This window comes from Phocoena phocoena, chromosome 4, assembly GCF_963924675.1.
Source record: "Phocoena phocoena chromosome 4, mPhoPho1.1, whole genome shotgun sequence".
Classification (NCBI taxonomy): Eukaryota; Metazoa; Chordata; class Mammalia; order Artiodactyla; family Phocoenidae; genus Phocoena; species Phocoena phocoena.
In genome coordinates this window covers 141,307,202-141,326,179 of record NC_089222.1, presented here as the reverse complement: position 1 = coordinate 141,326,179, position 18,978 = coordinate 141,307,202, and the positions used below count along the sequence as shown (strand labels likewise).

The 18,978-nt window shown below is 43.8% G+C and overlaps 1 protein-coding gene across 1 annotated transcript in view; it reads left to right on the top strand.

Moving 5' to 3' along the window:
* The window catches only part of DSCAM (DS cell adhesion molecule), a gene marked incomplete at its 5' end in the record, with an annotated part of 740,232 nt that overhangs the window by 664,503 nt on the left and 56,751 nt on the right, over positions 1-18,978 (top strand). The window contains 4 exons of the mRNA XM_065875917.1: positions 6,883-7,036; positions 13,365-13,482; positions 14,775-14,938; positions 16,778-16,876. Coding sequence (XP_065731989.1) covers positions 6,883-7,036; positions 13,365-13,482; positions 14,775-14,938; positions 16,778-16,876 — 535 coding nt within the window. The remainder of the gene's footprint in view (positions 1-6,882; positions 7,037-13,364; positions 13,483-14,774; positions 14,939-16,777; positions 16,877-18,978) is intronic.

The following is an 18,978-nucleotide window of genomic DNA, read 5'->3' as shown; positions in this document are numbered from 1 at the left end:
GGTTGAATTTTGCACCATCTATGGATAAGTAATTCTGTTTAAAACAAATATTATATAATTTATTGGAGACATCTCATACCTGTGGGCATCCCTCTGGAGACAGCTAGCCTTGCTCTCCCTTACAGCGTCCACGTGTGAGCATCCTTAACCAAGCACCTGCAAGTGACAGCTAGTCCTAGCACAGCCTTCTCTCCTTTTGTGAGCAGGGCTAGCCTTTAACCTTCTCAAATGGGACTCACCTATCTCTACGGTGAGTTCAAAGGCCCCTACCGCCCATAGGTGGGAATGTACACAGACATCTCTCAATAAAAATATCCTATTCTTGACTCAGCTTCTTATGGGACCCAGAGATAAGTGACAGTCAGAACATTAGAATCAGAAATCCCTGCATAGATGGTCTCACATTTTTGTAAGGAAAGAAAGTACTGGCATCTTTGGGACTATTCTCACCTTTTAAGGACACTGCTAAAACTTCATGATAACAGGAAAAGTCACATTTAATATCCAGTTACATATATAACAAAGAAAACGAATCAACTCTTCAATTATTTAAATTGTTCAGTCAATTTTCTGCTTGCCCTGCTACTGAGACCAAAAAACTGGTGCCCAATTTTATGGCAGTCATCAGGGGAGTATAGTGGCAGCACCAGTGCAACCAATTTCCCCAAATAACCAGTAGGAACCCCTGAATAGCTTGACTCTAAGTTTCTATCCTAATCCTTAGAGAAAGGTCATTCCAACTGGGGGAAGTTTTTATAAATACACCTCTTTTACTTCAACTTTTGGTTAGTCTTCTCTGTAAATGGTGAAACAGATATCGTTGCATAAGAAATCATAGTTTTATCATTGATTTTAGCTATGCTTCAGGTAATTTTCAGGTATGTTTCAGGTAAAAACTAACTAAATAAGGGCCAATTGTAGCTTACAGACTGGATAGTGCTTGAGCTTTACCTAAGGACTCTGCACTCTTCACGGAAAATTTTGTAAATATATTTTAAAGCTCATTGTTATAATTTGCACGTCATAAGCTTTGTAAAATTAATTTGGCAACAACATTGCCTTCGAACACTACAGAACACAAGTACACATAGTCTTGGGATTGTCTTCTTGGTTTTCCAGGAAACAAGTCAAATTCCCTCTGAATTTCTAGAGGAATTAATGTTCCCCATGATTTTCTATCGCGGAGTCAGGCTGGTGTGCCTAAGGGGATGGGGGTTGGGTGGCTAAAGTGGGGCAAGTGGAGTACAGACGCACAGATGTACCCCAGCACATACGCACATCTGAGCACTCCGTGCAAGGGTCCCATAGTCTCCCTCTGGTCGTCTGCACTAGTATCTGTATGTCAAATATTTGACAATGGGAAATTCTCTGATATTATTTTTTGTTGAGAGAGCATAGGCTTTATGACGATTAGGAGGTATATTAACACTTGTGTCCCCTGTTTAATTGCAGAGCTGGGGCTGCAGCCTATGCGGCCTCGTGACCTACATAAGGTTTACTTTACAGCTCACAAGGGTAAAAGTAAGCTCTTCACGTGTGTGATTGCTTGCAATTGGCAGCATGGGATGTGAGGAAGCAGCATTGGACTTGAATCAGAAGCCCTGAGCTTGAGTCTCTGCTCACCCTTGTCTGGCACAGTGACCTCAGTGAGTCACTGACTCTGGACTTTAGTTTCGCTACAGTATGGATAGGCTGAGAATTTTCCAAATCTTTAAGTTCTCGTTCCTTTTGGCTTACCAATTCCTTCTTCAATTTATGTCTCTCTTCTCAACTTTACTACCACTGTCAGTAGGAACCAACACTTTGTTAAGAAATCTCCTCTGCTAAACATCCAATTTCATCACTTGCAGGTTCTCCCTTCCACAAAATACCAGAACATGACCACAATTCAGCCACGTTGTAACAAGGATTACCTTTTCTCCATTGTCCAATAACATGTTCCCGATTTCCATCTGAGACCTCACTAAAATGGCCTTTACCATCCGCATTTCTACCAGCATTCTGCTCATTATTATTTGCGTATTCTCTAAGAAGACTGAGGCTTTTCCCTCAGCTCTCCTCTTTTCTTTCTGAGCTCTCACCAGAATCACCTTTGGTGAACACTTCATGGCAATCTCAGCTTGTTCTATCTTCAGCCTCAAAACTCTTCCAGCCTCTACCCATTTCAAAGCCACTTCCACATTTTTAGGTATTTATTACAGCAGCACCCCGTTTCTCAGTACTAATTTCTGTGTTTGTCTGCCTGGACTGCTATTTTGTTATTAAGTTCATAGATGTTTAGGATTGCTGTGTCCTCTTGATGAATTGATCCCTTTATCATTATAAAATTACTTTCTTTATCACTGGTAATATTCTCTGCCCATAAATCTACTTTGTCTGATACTAATATAGCCATTGCCACTTTCCTTTGATTGGTGTTAGCCTGGATAGATTTTCTGTCCTTTTATTTTTAACCTGCTTGTATTTTTATATTTGAAAAGCATTTCTTGTTGGCAGCATATAGTTAGGTATTACTTTTATATCCACTCTCAAAAATCTCTGTTTTTAATTAAGATTTTAGATCATTTACACTTAAAATAATTATAGGTATATCGATGTAGGTTTAAATCTATAATCTTGCTACTTGTTTATTGTCCTATTTGTTGCCTGTTTACTCCTTTTTAGACTTCTTTGGATCAACTGAATATTTTTTATAATTCTATTTTATTTTCTGTTGTCTCATTAGTTTTATTTTACTCTTATTTTGTAACTTTAGTGGTTTCTTTGGGATTAATGCATATCCCTTTTCATTCTACATTCAAGTGATATTATGTACTTCACGTACAGTTTGAGAGCCTTACAATACCATGCTTCCATTTTTTTTCCCTTCCTAACATTTGTGCGATTGTTTTCATACATTTTACTTTTATATATTTTATGAACCCCACACTACATCTTTATTATCTTTTAATTATCAATTATCTTTTAATGAGATGTAAATAATAAAAGATCATATGTATTTATTTACATTGTTACCATTTCTGGTATGTTACATTCCTTTGTGTAAGCTTATATTTCTACCTGGTATCATTTTTCTTCTGCCTGAAGAACTTTCTTTAACATTTCTTGTAGTGTGGCTCTGCTGATGATTAATTCTTTCAGCTTTTTCTATATTTGAAAAAGTCTTTTAATCTCTTTCATTTTAAAATATGTTTGTTGAATATAGAATTCTAGGTTGACTTTTTTCTTTCAAAACTTTAAAACTGTTGTTCCACTGTCTTCTTACTTGGTGTCTTAGTCAGCTTGGGCTGTTATGACAAAAATGCCATAGATTGGGTGCTTTTAAGCAACAGAGACTTATTTCTCACAGTTCTGAAGGCTACAAATCTGAGATTATGGTGCCATCATGGTAGGTAAGAGCCCTCTTCCCGGTTGCAGATTTTTCATTGTATCCTTACATGGTAGAAGGGGGCAGGGAGGTCTCTTGGGCCTCTTTTATAAGAGCACTGATCCCATGGGTGCCCTTCACCTCCCAAAAGCCACACCTTGGGAGTGTGGTTTCAATATATGAATTTAGGGGGGACATTCCGACTACAGCACTTGGATTGTTTTTGACAAGTCTGTGACATCTTTATTTTTGTGCCTGCATATATAATATGTCTTTTCTCTGGCTACTTTTAAGATTTTCTCCCTATCACTGGTTTTGAGCAATTTGATTATGATGTGCTTTGGTGTGGTTTTCTTCATATTTTTGTGGCTGGGTTTTATTGAGATTTTTGGTTTTCTGGGTTTATAGTTTTCATCAAATTTGGAAAATTTTCAGCCACTATTTCTTCAAAAGTTTTTTCTATTCTGCCTCTTTTAGTGATTCCAATTACATGTATGTTAAGCTGCTTGATGTTGTTCCATAGCTCACGAATGCTGTGTTAAATTTTATATTCTCTTTTATCTCTGTGTTCCACCTATTAATATATCTTCAAGTTCACTAACCTTTTTTTTTTCCTGCAAGATCTCATCTGCTAATAATCTAATCCAGTGTATTTTTCATCTCACATATTATAATTTCATCTCAAGTTTGACTTGGGTCTTTTTATATCATTCATGTATCTATTTAGATTTTTTAATATCTGGTTATAATACAATTATAATAACAGTTTTAATGCCCTTGTCTGCTAAATCTAATATCTGTGTCAATTATGGGTCAATTTTTTTTTTTTTTTTTTTTTTTTTTGTGGTACGCGGGCCTCTCACTGCTGTGGCCTCTCCCATTGTGGAACACAGGCTCCAGACACGCAGGCTCAGTGGCATGGCTCAGGGGCCCAGCCACTCCGCGGCATGTGGGATCTTCCTGGACTGGGGCACGAACCCGCGTCCCCTGCATCAGCAGGCGGACTCTCAACCACTGCGCCACCAGGGAAGACCTATGGGTCAATTTTGATTGATTAAATTTTATTTTCTTCATGAGTCCTTTTTCTTATTTGTTTCTTTGCATTTCTGGATTTTTTTTTTTTTTTTTTTTGCATCTGAGTCCTTGTGGGATTTATTATTATTATTATTATTATTATTCAAACAGAAATTCACAAAAATTATAATCATCCTTGTGGAATTTTTTATAGCAGCTTTTAAAAAATTTATTTTATTGAAGTATAGTTGACTTAAAGTGTTGTGTTTGCTGGGTCATATGGTAGTACAGAGTGAAGTAAGTCAGAAAGAGAAAAACAAATACCATATGCTAACATACATATGGAATCTAAACAAAAAAAAAGGTTCTGAAGAACCTAGGGGCAGGGAGGAATAAAGACGCAGACATAGAGAATGGACTTGAGGACACGGGGATGGGGGGAAGTAGGGGAAGGGTAAGCTGGGACGAAGTGAGAGAGTGGCATGGACACATATACACTACCAAATGTAAAAGAGATAGCTAGTGAGAAGCTGCCACATAGCACAGGGAGATCAGCTTGGTGCTTTGTGTCCACCTAGAGGGGTGGGACAGGGAGGGTGGGAGGGAGACGCAAGAGGGAGGAGATATGGGGATATATGTATACATATAGCTGATTCATTTTGTTATACAACAGGAGCTAACACAACAGTGTAAAGCAATTATTCTCCAATAAAGATGTTTAAAAAGGTGTTAATTTCTGCTGTACAGCAAAGTGATTCAGTTATACATATATATATTATTTTTCATATTCTTTTCCATTATGGTTTATCACAGGATATTGAATATAGTTCCCTTTTTGTTTTTCCATTCTATATATACTAGTTTGCATCTGCTAATCCCCAACTCCCAATCCATCCCTCCCCCACGCCCCTCTCCCTTGGCAGCCACCAAATCTGTTCTCTATGTCTGTGAGTCTGTTTCATAGATAAGTTCACATGTGTCCTATTTTTAGATTCCACATATGATATCAATCATATGGTGTTTGTCTTTCTCTTTCTGACTTAATACACTTAGTATGATAATCTCTAGCTCCATCCATTATAATAGCTTTTATGAGTTATAATTCACATACCATGAAATTCATGCTTTGAGAGTATACAATTCAGTGGCTTTTAGAATATTCAGAGAGTTGCACGATCCCCATCATTATCTAATTTTAGAACATTCATAATCCCCCCCAGAAAAACCCATACCCAGTAGCAATCTATCCCCGTTCCTCCTCTCTCCCACCCTGCCCCTGGCAACCACTAATCTACTTTCTGCCTCTGTGGATTTGCCTATTCTGGACATTTCATACAAGGTAACCATAAATGTATAGTTTCTTGTGACTGGCTTCTTTCACTTAGTATAATGTTTTCAAGACCCATCCAAGTTAAGCATGTATTGGTACTTCATTTTTTCTATTGCTGAATAATCCTCCATTGTATGGATGCAACACATTTTATCTGTTCACAAGTTGCTAGATAGTTGGGTTATTCATATCTAGAAAATTTTTATTGAATGCCAAACATTGTGACTTTTACCTTACAGGGTACTGGATACTTTTATTCCTGTAAAATTTTTGACTTTTATTCTTAGATGCAGTTCAGTTCCTTGATGACAGTTTGATCTTTATGAATCTTGCGTTTAATATTTGTTAGGCGATACCAGTATGGTGTTCAGTCTAGGGCTAATTATTCCCCACCACCAAGGTAAGACGCTTAGGCACTATGTCCAATGGTTCCATGGATCTCGAGGGCTTCCAGTCTGGCTGGTGGGAGAAGGCACTATTCCCAGCCCTGCGTGAAAGCTGAGCACTGGGACGTCCAATCCTTTCAGGTGGTTCTTTCCCTGGCCTCAGATAGTTTCTCCTCATGCACACATCTGCTCAGCTGAAGATCCAGTGGGACCCTCTTCAGATTCTCCATGTAGCTGTCTTCCCGGTGCTCTGTCTTGGGGACTCCAGCCCCCTTCCAGGCTCTCAGCTCTGTCTCCCTGACTCAGGGAGGCTGCTGGACTCTTCCTGGATTCCCTTCTCTGTGCCATGGCCTGGCAACTCTCACAAAAACGTAGCAACCCTGCAACTGTTGGCCTCACCTCATTTATTTCCCATATTTCAGGGAGATGATCACTCTCCTTCATTACCTGATGTGCAATGCCTTTAAGGTTGTTCCTATATTTTGTGTGTTCTTTGGTTGTCTCAGGTAGAATGGTCCATCTGGTTCTTGTTATTCCATCCCAGCGGAAAACAGCCATGCCGTGACCCATAATGTAAAGGGTTAAATTACTCATTGGTGGCTGTCATAGCTGCTGCATAGACAAATTCAGACTATGTAGATGTTGCAGATCCAGCCTTTTAGAGAGGGATGAGGGGTGGCTTTTGTTTCTTATAACAGATAATGTGTTAATAAGCATTCCTTTAGGAGATCCATTTGTGCCATTGGCCTCCTTGAATGTGGGAACATTTATGTCTCCTCTCACAGGTGATCAGCGAGTTTGAAGCCTCTCCTGACTCATTTTCCTACAGAATTCCTAACCTGAGTCGGAATCGGCAGTACAGCGTCTGGGTGGTGGCCGTGACCTCAGCCGGGAGAGGCAACAGCAGTGAAATCATCACAGTGGAGCCAGTAGCTAAAGGTATGCCACCCATTATGGTAAGGGCCTCATTGCCTACGACTATTCAACTGTTTTTTTTTTTTGTTTTTTTTTTGCGGTACGCAGGCCTCTCACTGTTGTGGCCTCTCCCGTTGTGGAGCACAGGCTCCAGATGCACAGGCCCAGTGGCCATGGCCCACAGGCCCAGCCGCCCCGCGGCATGTGGGATCCTCCTGGACCGGGGTACGGACCCGCATCCCCTGCATCGGCAGGCAGACTCTCAACCACTGCGCCACCAGGGAAGCCCTATTCAACTGGTTTTAAGTCTCTATTCTCTCTGAAATAAAGCTTAAAATGCCCTAAAGATCAAGTAAACCAGAATACCTTGTGTTATCACATTTCAGCCCAAGAAATAGATTTGCTGCTAGCTGGCACTGGGCTTTTGTGCAAATCAGGAAAGCATTCTCCTAAGGATGAGTGGCTTTATAACTTCCAGTGCCTTGAGGGAAATTAGGAAGAAGAGCCCCCATTCACCCCTTTGGGTCGGTGAAAATCACTGCATAACAGCTTCCCAAGCAAGTTCTAGTATCTTCAAAATCAGGTCTCGTGCTTCTTGAAGAGAAATGTCTATTTTTTGGTCTATGGAATTTAGAATCTTACGAATATAAGAAAATCACTAGTTCTTCTTCTATTGATGGAATGCTGTATACAAAGACCTTAAGTAACAAAAGGAAGTTTGTTTTAGGAAGAAAAAGTTCCTAAAAGTGAATATAGTATCTTCACATGGAGATGTTAAATCTGGCCCTAAAAAGCACGTAGAGACACAGAATTATTCCACTTATTCTACTTCTGGTACTTGCTACCATGTGGCGGTTAGAGTCCCCCTAAATTTGCCCTTGTCATGAATAAGTGCATTTACCTCACAATTCCAGGCCGGTAGGAGTTGTCCCGGGTTTGGGAATACGCCACATTGGCAGTTTATTACTCATAAGGCTTCTACGTGTCTGAAAGAGAAAATAAACATTCCAAGATTCCAACTTGCCCTCTAAGAGTGCTTGAAAACATGCTGGTAATGTGACAGCTAAGAAAGAAGCAGAATAAAGTGGTGAAGGAAAAAGAGAGAGGGGTGTCACATTTTGAACATACATTCAAATAGGAAATAAGTGTATTGTTGGTAAGGAATATAAATGGTGGATTTTTTTTGTCTCTGGTACTGTCTGATCATAATATCCAGCTACCCCCAACATACACTTTCTAACACTTAGAAAACAGAGATTATCAAAGGGCATCAGGATTGTGGGATTTAAAACAAAGAAATGCAACATAAGATGTAGGGTTAGAGATAGCCTCACCTCTTCTGTACTCTTGTTCATTCAATGTTACGTCTCCAGACCCAGCCAGGAATGGCTTGGCTAAGGTAGAGGATGTGCCATACTCAGAGGGGAAACAACTGGAAAGTGGCTACTTCCACAGGAATAGGATTTGTCTGGGGATATTAAGTGTCATTTGGTCATTTAATAAATCATTTTGAGCGCTTTTTGTATGTCAGACATTATGCTAGCAATACAGGGATGATTTTGTCAAGGGAGCCTGACTGCTGTAGCAAAAAATCCTGTAAGTGTCAGTGGCTTAACCTGATAACCCAGACCAAAGCAGATGTTTCTGGACTGGGTGGCTTTCCTGGGTGGCTCATTCCACATGGTGACTCAGGGATCCTGGCCTCTTCCACCTTGTGATCTGAGATCCTGGGTCCTTTATTTCCAGCCATGTAGATGGAGAAAGAGAGTCATAAAGAAGGTTTTCACGGGCCAGATGTAGACGTGTTTACTTCATTTTTACCCATATTCCATTGTATAAAATGAAACATGGGTCGCACCTAATTTCAGAGCAGAGCTTGGAGATGAAGCCAGGCTGAATGTCCAGAATGAAAAGGAAACAGGGTGTGGTGAGCACACAGGAGTCTCTTCTAAGGATTATATACAACACACGTGTTTACTCTCTGCCCTCGTGGAGCTCAAAATCGGGTGGGGACACAGTAAACAAAGCATCACAAATATATATGTATAATTGCAAATGTCAATAAATGCTTTAGAGAACCCACTTTGGAACAGACCCCACTTAGAGCCTTGGCCACACAAGGACGAGTAAACGCAGTTACATGACAAGGGAAGAAGATGCGTCCCAGTGTTCGAAGGCCTCCAGCCTAGGAAGAGTTACGTGTGTCGGAGGTCTGGATGCTGGACCCGTGGGTCTGGGGAGGGGGCAGTGGTCTCAGGAGAGCCGGGGGGAAGGCAAAGGCCTGGCCAGGCTGGGCCTTCAAGGCTGTGTTATGGATTTCAGATTCTACTCTAAGCAAAATGGAAAGACACTGTGGAGTCTTAGCCAGAGGAGGGACGTGATCCTATCTTTGTGTGTGCGCGTGGATTAAGATTTCTTCTTAGAACAGCTTTAGGTTTATGGAGAAATTGTGATGCTAGTAAATAGAGTTGTGCCCTTCACGTCGGGTTTCTCCATCACTGACATCTTACATCAGTAGGTGTACTCGTGACACCTAATGGCAGGTGTGTTTGAAGACCATGCTGATGTCTATATCCTGAGTGGATCACAGGGAGGTAAAGGTGGGAAACACAGGAGGCCAGACAGGAGCGCGAGCAGTCAGGCAGTGTGGCCTGGGCTAGCGTGGTAGCAGAGGGGCCTGAAAGGTGTGTCCTGGGTGTAGAAGTGATGGGACTCAGTGGACGATATGCGGGGGACAGGGGGAGAGCTGGGACGAACAAGCAAATCTAGCGCGCGTTGTTGTAGGTGGTGGTGTCATGTACTGGAGAGGATGACCATGGAGGAAGGGGTTTGTGAGGCAGGTGAAAGGATGTGGGGACATTTTGGACACATTCAGTCTGATGTGACTGAGAGCCATCCACTTGGAGATTCTGTGCCATTGGGCAAGTCCTGACTCTTCAGAGACATCTGGCAGGAGGCAGAGAAAGAGTGGGGTTGGCACCCAGGCACCCCTCACACCTGGGCTGGGGAGAGTCCACCTGGACCACAGAGGGAGGCGGAGAGTCAGGTCCAGGGGTAGCTGGAAGCACATGTCGGCTTGCACTGGGGCGGGAGAGGCCCGGGAGCTAGCAAAGAAAAGGGTGTCAGGCCAGACAGGCAGGGGCAGGACCAGGAGGGCGACGTTGGGAATTCGGCAGAGATGCTGCTGCCGGGAGACCAAGGGAAGCAAGACTGGCAGTGCCCTTGGGTTTGGCCACGCGGGGGACCTCAGGGACCTTCCAGAGAGCATTTGTGGCGGGGCTCGAGGACCGGGTGACAGGAGAAAGTGGATGGGAGGTGGGGCAGCAGAGGGACTGAGCAGAACATTCTCTAAACGTACATCACCAGGAAGAAGTGACAGGAAGGAGAAGCGAGAGCTAGGGCAGGGTCTCACTGCAGGCAAGGCTCTGGTTTCTGAGGTTTACCGTGTCAGCTGCAGAGCACGCCGTGTGGCCGTGGGAAGGCTCTGTGGACAGGGAGGGGTGGGTAATACAAGATAAGGAGCCGACGGCCGCGGTATGAGCTTTGGAGAAGGAAACACAAGGGGGTTTCGAGATCCAGTGGCAGGAAATGCGAAGCTCCCGGCTGGGGTCTTCCAGTTTCTGTATCAAGTATCAGGCAGTTTGGGGCTGTGAAGGTAGGACCAGAAGTTTGAGAAAAGAAGGGACAACAGGAAGTCATCATTGCAGAGAAGCGGGAGGAAACTTACTAACAAAACTGACACTGGCTGGGAGAGTGGAGAGGCCAGGTGAGGTTGGTGACTGTAAATCGACAGGGGTTCCCAGGTTCCCGGGTACGTGGATTTCTCCAGAAATGTTCAGCTTCTCATGCTTAAGTGGGGTTCACCCAGAGTTAGGGTTGATCTCCATGGGTTTTCCAGAAAGGGGCTGAGCTAGGGAACACCTCATGGGGTGGAGCAGACGTCCGGCTGGCAGGCACCACCCAGGAGCCCCAGACCCCGGCAAACCATAAACCATAACGGCTGAAAGGTCCAAGCTGGAAAGACGGGGCCACCCGCAGGCTGAGGAAGCTGGTGCTGCTTGTTTTGCAGTTGTCGGAAGATAAAGGCAGGCTGGCAGCAGTGGCAGATCTGGGGGGTCCAAAAATCCAGGGTAAAGTTCAGGAAGAGGGCTGCTGCTTTGGTGGACGGAGCAGCAGAATGAAACCACACACCCAGTCCTGGGGGAACGGCATCCTGGGAAGGAGCCCAGGGCCGGGGGTGGGGCGTGGGGGCAGACCCAGAGCACATGGCCCGTGGCTGGAGCAGCACAGGAGCTGGGAGGGGTGTCCAGGTTGCTAGTGGGCTACGGTTTCTCATCAGAATCACCTGAGGTGCTTGTTCAAAGACAGACCCCCGGAGCCCACCCAAGATCTGCCGAATCACAGAGCCAGAGTAGGAATCTGTATTTTTAGCAAAGATGCTAGGTAATTCTCTCACCCGCTCCAGTCTGCTTAGTCTTAGAATTTCAGAGTAGGATCCTGTGAATTCCAACTTCCACAAACGGACATTAATTCTAGAAAGCGGGTGTGCTGGGCTTGAAGATGAAGTGGTTTTAGCCAGTGTTTTTCAAAAGCCTAGTGGAAAACCACTCATAAGGCCTGGAATTAATTTTAGGCGTTACAGCCAGCATATTAAAGAACTAAAATGGAATAGAGTCAAACGGGCTAGACTAGCTAGGCTTGAAAAGAAAGTAGAATATATCAGAATACATCATACACAGTAAGCATGAAGGTGTAGAACTTTTCTACGTACCTGTGTTTTCATTTACACACACATTAGGTGTGCAGCTTCTGGGATTCAATGTCAAATATATTTCTTACAGGGGGAGGGGCTGTTAGAAAGCTTGAAAGCCCCCCAACTCTAGCTGGGTTTCCCTAATCACCCCCATTTTGCTGCAAGGATATTCCTCATCATAAAAGGACAGTCTGAAGGGTTTGAAAGGGAAAATGCCAAACTTCCAATGTCAGAAATCCGATGCTACCTGCCCGGGATATTTTTGTTACCGTGATAGAAAATCAGAAAGGTCAGTAAGTGATAAAGCGGGCTCTGCCCTGGAATACTCCATTTCCAGGTGAAGGGTGCTATCCGTGAGCCACCTCCGAAGACCCTTCTCTAAGGAGGAAGAGCTGCAGCTTCCCCTGCAGGCAGGGAACGTTGCTTCAGACACATGGGTGGCTTTTGCTCTAACAACAAAAGTCAGAGCTGTCTGGCAGACCTCAGTGATGAAAGCTTTGTGCTCTAGACCAGGATGACTTCTCATGAGTTGGCTCTGGGAACTCCACCTTTCCTGGCATTCCAGCACTCTCCTGAGAAGTCTTCTCCCCACATCTGCTGACCAGTCTCAACCCTCAAGCCCAAAATGGTGCAGGGGTGCCAACACTGGTCCCATCTTTACGGGTCCATCATCAGATTGGAGCTGCCTTCCACCGGTGGGCTCCTTGTCTGTGCATCCAGATGGGCTGAGCTTCTAGAGAGTGGCCCACAAAGCAGTGTCCCAGTGAAAGGCAAAGGCCGGACACATCATTCAACCTCTGGAGGACTCGTATCTTGGCGTCTCTGTCAGCTTCTGTGTCTCACCCAAGAAAGTGGCACTAGGAGCCTGTCAGTACAGGGCCCCTCTGGTCTCCAAGGAGGCCCCTGCTGACATGGGGCTGCCCTGGGCTTTTTCCTCTCCACTTCCTGGGCCCTGCAGCCACTTTGGGATTGTACCAGGGCCCATGTCCCCAGGAGATGCCCCTGTTCCAGCATCTGAATCACTGCCCCAAGCAAACGCTGGCTCTTCAAGAGAGGCCAGTCCGGAAATGCTTGTTTTCCTTAACGTTTGTGCTGAAGATCAAGCTGATATAATAAAGTCGGGAAAGTACCACAAAATTGATAAATAGAAGTCATTATGGTTTTACTTCTTCCCGTCTTGGGACTTTATGTTTTGTTTTGTCTATTCTCTCAGATATTACGAGTATGTTTTAATGTGCAGTTTTGGGTGTTGAGAGAAATTGCTTAATAAGTGCTTTGAAAAATAACTGGGCTCATAGAAAGCACATCTTGGGGCTGCTGGGCTTATGAAGCCCCAAGTATTTAATTTGGGGTCCTTGTGGTTTAGTCAATACAAGGGGATAAAATGCTACAGTAGGGGTTTTCGGCAGTTTGTATGTTCATACAATGAACATCCCTTAGACGCACTCTGATACCGAGAATAGTGTTGACAGGTGTGACATTGATTGGCAGAGATACACTCTCCTTTCTGGGGTGTTGCTGGCTTGGGGAGGGTCACCTTGGCCTCTGTGTAGATGACTCTGTGTAGTTACTGGGCTTCTGCTCTGTTTGGTGGTTCAGCTCCCGCACGGATCCTGACCTTCAGTGGCACGGTGACTACTCCGTGGATGAAAGATATCGCCTTGCCTTGTAAAGCTGTTGGGGACCCTTCTCCTGCGGTAAAGTGGATGAAAGACAGGTAACCAGTAACCCAATGTATGCCCTCAGTACATTAGACACACCGTGCTGAGTCTGGTGGTCTAATTTTGTATATTTACACTCTTGAAAGCTCCAGGAAAACTACCCACTCTTCTGCGATAGAGAGGAAGCTGGTTGAGGGCGGTGGCGGAAGAATCTCAGCTTTCACACTAAAAGGATCTGATCTATCTTGTCAATTCTCTAAAAATTCTGAGCTTTACATTCATAAGACAATGCTTCCAAGGCGAATAGTCTAGCCAGCCCAGTAATCTCCTTGGAAATTTCCTGTACCTTATCACGAAAATCTCCTGTATATCTGAGATGAACGTACCCAAAGTGACTGGAGAATTAGCACTTATCTCTTCTCCTTCCAAGAAAATGGACCAATTAACACTAACTCAAAAGCTCTGAGAAATAACTTTAAGAAATGGAATGCATTAAGACTTAGCTAATATAAAATCTGGTTTTCTGTGCTCAGTAGGAATTATTACAACAACAGCAGATGAGATGGAAGGGAGGAAATGGGTGAGATGGATTCTGTTCGTGTAACTTTTTTAAGTAAATTTATTCAGAGACAGAAATTAAGATGTAAATAAAGGGCTGGGAATTCACTGATGAGCCTAGAGATTTGGTATAAAATGGATTCGGAAGAGTTCCTATTTTCAAACAAAGACGCTTAAAAGACACAAACTATTGAAATGATGGTCTTGGCCCAGTGACCACTTTCTCATCTCTTTTAAGTCAGTTAATACGAAGGAAATAAGTAAGCTCCCGAGGTCCAGTGGCATTCCACCGGATGTGGGGATGACCACAGATGACTGGACAGTTGTCACCATGGCCAAGGCCAAGATGTCGCCAAGGGAACTCTCTTTATACTAGAGTCAGCTCATCACCGTCTTGGCATACCCAGTTCATTTCTTATGTCAAAATCATTAACAACTGTAACTTTAAGTGAATCTACAAGCGACCCCAAAATTTAGTTGTCCCTGTCTGATCTGGTCAAAATGACACGTCTGCCCACAGAAGCAATTCCCATTGGGATATGACAAGCATTGACCTATGCAGCCAGTAGCCAGGACTTCACACAGACCTCGCTTCAACACAGCACTTTTTACAAAGGACAAAACTCAGCTATGTGACTGTTTCTGTCATATAATCATCGTTTAGTTCTTCCTTAATATAACCTTCCAGATGGGTTGTTTGCTTCAGAAAGAGTGTTTATGCTTTTCCCCAACCTCAGCTAACTTGGATTGTAATTTCTTTAATCTGCGCCTTTTTCTTCCCGTGAGGTAGTAACGGGACACCCAGCCTCGTAACGGTTGATGGGCGGAGAAGCGTCTTCAGCAACGGCAGCTTTGTCATCCGGACGGTGAAGGCGGAAGATTCTGGATATTACAGTTGCATCGCCAATAACAACTGGGGATCAGATGAAATTATTCTAAATTTACAAGTACAAGGTACCACGTTTCAGGACTCTTTCTGATGCTTCTTTTTGTATGTATGCCTGTGTGCAAAGAGTGAACAAATTTAAAAATCAGCCTTTATAAAGAGCTAATTGCTACTTTCATATTACGAAAACTTGGATGTTCATTTTGGAGAATATAATTAAACAAATCAAAGTAAATAAAAAGCATTCATAACCTGAGAGATAACACCGTTTACATTTTTTCACGTAGGGAGCCTAGTCTCATTTGTCTTCAGGTGTGCATTGCTGAAAAAGCCCTTCCTTTTTTTTTTTTTTGCGGTATGCGGACCTCTCACTGTTGTGGCCTCTCCCGTCGCGGAGCACAGGTTTCGGACGCGCAGGCTCAGCAGCCATGGCTCACGGGCCCAGCCGCTCCGCGGCATGCGGGATCCTCTCAGACCGGGGCATGAACCCCCGTCCCCTGCATCGGCAGGCAGACTCTCAACCACTGTGCCACCAGGGAAGCCCTGAAAAAGCCCTTCTTAATGATGCCCACTAATTGCAGGATTTACTTCACACGTGTACAAGTGTAACCCAGAAAATACCAGCAAGAAGAAAGTCTGAACTGAGGTGTTTTATGAATGCTAATTAACTGAATTGTCATATGCAATGTATATTAAAAGGACACTGACTAAAACTCTGTAGGGCATTAATGTTTAATTGTGTATTTAAGACAGTGTATGTAATTTTTCTTGATATCATACACCAAAAGTACGTGACAAATTTAAGATTGTCAAATTAAAATCATGTATAAAATCCCAGATGACCACTGACTGGGTTCAAATTTAGATGCACAGTGATATTTTATTAGTAGAAAAAAATCAAAGTGTAAAGTCTCCGGATTTAAGTGCTATCACGTTAATAAATCACAGCAAGTAAAAAATAAAACCAATGTTGTCCTCAGTGGGAGGGGAAGGAAGGGGAAGAACTATATATTTTTTTAAATAATGCAAAATTGATCTGGAATTTCAAGTAACTTGAAGTCAGGAGATTTCAGGACATTTTTGGAGATAGACACTATACGATGACTCTAAAGAGATGAATCCATTTTTCATGGCTCTGGTTTAATATATCAGGCTTCTCTTGGAGGAAAAGAGAAGGACATTTTATGAGAAAGTTTCTATATAATTTGGATAACCTTTCTAAACTTCTTCAGTATTGCTGTCTGCAGAGCTAATCCAAAATATTACTGAGGCCCAATGATTAGAAGTATGTATTCTTCAAACCTTGTATGACTATTCAAGTTTTTGGGATGCCACTCAATGGCACTCCTTTGAGTTCAGAGCTGAGTGTGTGTGTGTGTGTGTGTGTGTGTGTGTGTGTGTGTGTGTGTGTGTGTTGCCTCTTGAGCAGGGAAGTACATGAAGTAGTGGACATTTTTGCAGTTTTTTTCTCCCACTAGCCAGGCTTCCTCTCCCCCTTTCATATCGCTGAGAACTGAAAAGCTAAGTGGGTGCCATTTACCTTTCTCACTTGAACCATGGCTGAAATTTAGAGTAAAATAATGCATGGATCCTTAGTAAGTTCACAGAAGATTTCGATTAGTGGTGAGCAACTCAGAAATGTAAGGAATCGGTGAGGGAATGAGGAAATAAATCCAAGTAGAAATGTGGTTGAATTTTCTTTAAATAATGGGATCATTCTCTTCTATCTCTTTAGCCCAGGATTTCAACTAAATAGACATTTTGACAGAAGTGAATTGCGTATTTTGTCAACCTGAAACACTTATTTAATAAATGGCTGTTAAAAAATCATTTGGTAAATGACTGTTACAGAAGACTGAAGATGTGAACAACTAATTCTTGTTTTCTAAAAACTGTTTCCTCCCTAGTTCCACCAGATCAGCCTCGGCTTACAGTTTCCAAAACCACCTCTTCCTCCATCACCCTTTCATGGCTTCCTGGGGACAACGGGGGCAGTTCTATCAGAGGTAATGAGAGATAGGTGGCCCACAACAGCTGATTCATTGTCATCATCCACAGGCAGATAAGTGACACATATTTATCAAGTAACCGTTATGTGTTAGTTTCTTTCTCCCCCAAACTCATCGTATAATTAATTCTTCCATTACCTATGCAAAAAACCACACATCTACTTTTATGGTATTTGTTGAAACTCACCCATTCATCCAAGGAATCCCATTCATGAGTATCATGCATGCAATATGAGTGACATATTAACACATGCAAAAAAAAAGAAAGAAAAAAAAATGTGGTCATCTCTTCCCCCAAGATGCTGCACTGTGCTTCTTCCCCATGTTGTCAGCGCTGTACCATCCATTCAGGTACTCAGTGCGTCAGTTAAGTAACCACAGTGACTGTTCTGACTTAGAAAGTACTGAAAGATGGGAAGCGGTCTATTTGCACAAAGCTTTTGCAATTAGCACAGAGTAGCAAAGAATTAAGGGAGTTTCTACTGAAGGAATGAGTTAGCGTAATGATCCCAGCCTAAGTGGCATTGGGAGAACATTCTGAGCAAGTTGTAGACTAAGGGGAGGGAGAGAACCCAGAGGAGACTGAGGTTGCACGGGGTTAAGGAGCCGCGGGACAAAAGGGGTCGTAGAGCAGGTGGGAAAGGATAACGGATAGAGTTCTGCCGGCAGAGGACATCCTTCTTCTGAGAGAGGAGGAAGGCGAGAAGACAACAGGAAATACAGGGGCATCTTAGGGTGAGGCCAGTGGTGTCTGGAGCCATCTCCCTCCAGCCCGTGAGAGCACGTTGCCACCCCTCTTCCCAACTTTGCCCTCGGTGACCACAGCCCGGCTGGGGATATTTACACACTGCAGAAATCAGAAATGCTACCCATCAAGGCTTTTTTTTTTTTTTTTTTTCCCCAAGAGCCAGTTGTTAAACATTGATTAGCACTCCACTGGGCAAAGGGGAAGATCTTTCTTTTTTTAGCGAAGAGAAAGGTGAGATTATTTTTTTTGAATAATTGGATGATTAGGGGTGAGGATGTGTTTGTGGGCTTGAGGAGAGGGAAAAATTTGTAACAGCTGCCGTGGGAAATGCACAGGGAGTCATTAATCGAGAAACAAAGCCATTGCTAAGCGTGAGCAAGGCCCCAGCTGCAGAGGAATGGCACAAAGTGTAGGGGTCACAGTTATCGCGGTTTAATGAGTCGCTCGAGTGATCTCGGACAGTGGGGCAGAAAAGTGGATCACGGGTCAGCAAAGCTGGTGACCGGCAGGGTAAGTGCGGTGAGGAGTCACAAGAGTGAGTGAAACCAGGCTCCTGATTGAAATGGTCTCTACCAGAGGTTCTAGGCTAGGTGGAGAAGCATTTTATGAAAAAAAAAAAATGGGGCACCGAGGCAGGAGTCCAAGGGACCCTAGGACTCCAGGCTCAGAGGAAAGGAAGTCTTGGTTCTGTAAGTGTGAGATCATGGGAGAGGCAGTACAGGAAGGGCGTCGGAGCAGAAGGTCTTAGAGTTGAAGCCAACTTTAGTAATGAAGGGTTTCCAGGCAAAGGCGACCAGGGATCCTTGAAGCACAGGGGGTGGCCAAAGCCATTGACACGGGGGTTCCCATCTCCAAGAGCTAGAAAAGCTTCCTAGAAGTGGTTTAGATGAAGGAAATGAGAAGGAAAGTACAATCCCCCTGATGCGTAGGGCACCAGGGAGGTGGCGAAGTCGGGATAGGACGGGGGAGCTGACCCAGATGCATCATTCACATATCAGACACTGAGAGAGCTGTCAGGACTGCAGATTAGGGACACAGAAGGGAAAATGAGGCTGAGGAGGGAGGAGGGACCCCAAGGCTGCAGGGGGCCAGAGGGGAGGGAAGGAGGAAGCCAGTGGGATGATACTGACCATGGCTGCAGAAGGAGGGCATCAGAGATGGGTGATCACATGAGAGGCACATGGAAAACACTGACTGCTACCAGCTGGGGGTTCAGAGGCTCTGTAGCGTGGGGGTGAGATGTGCTTTCGTCGCTGGTGTCAAAAATGGAATTCCATGGGCAGGAGGGAGGATGCCAGTGTGCTGGTGTAAGGACACCATGCATCAGGCAGGCCAGTCCTGGGCTGCCTGG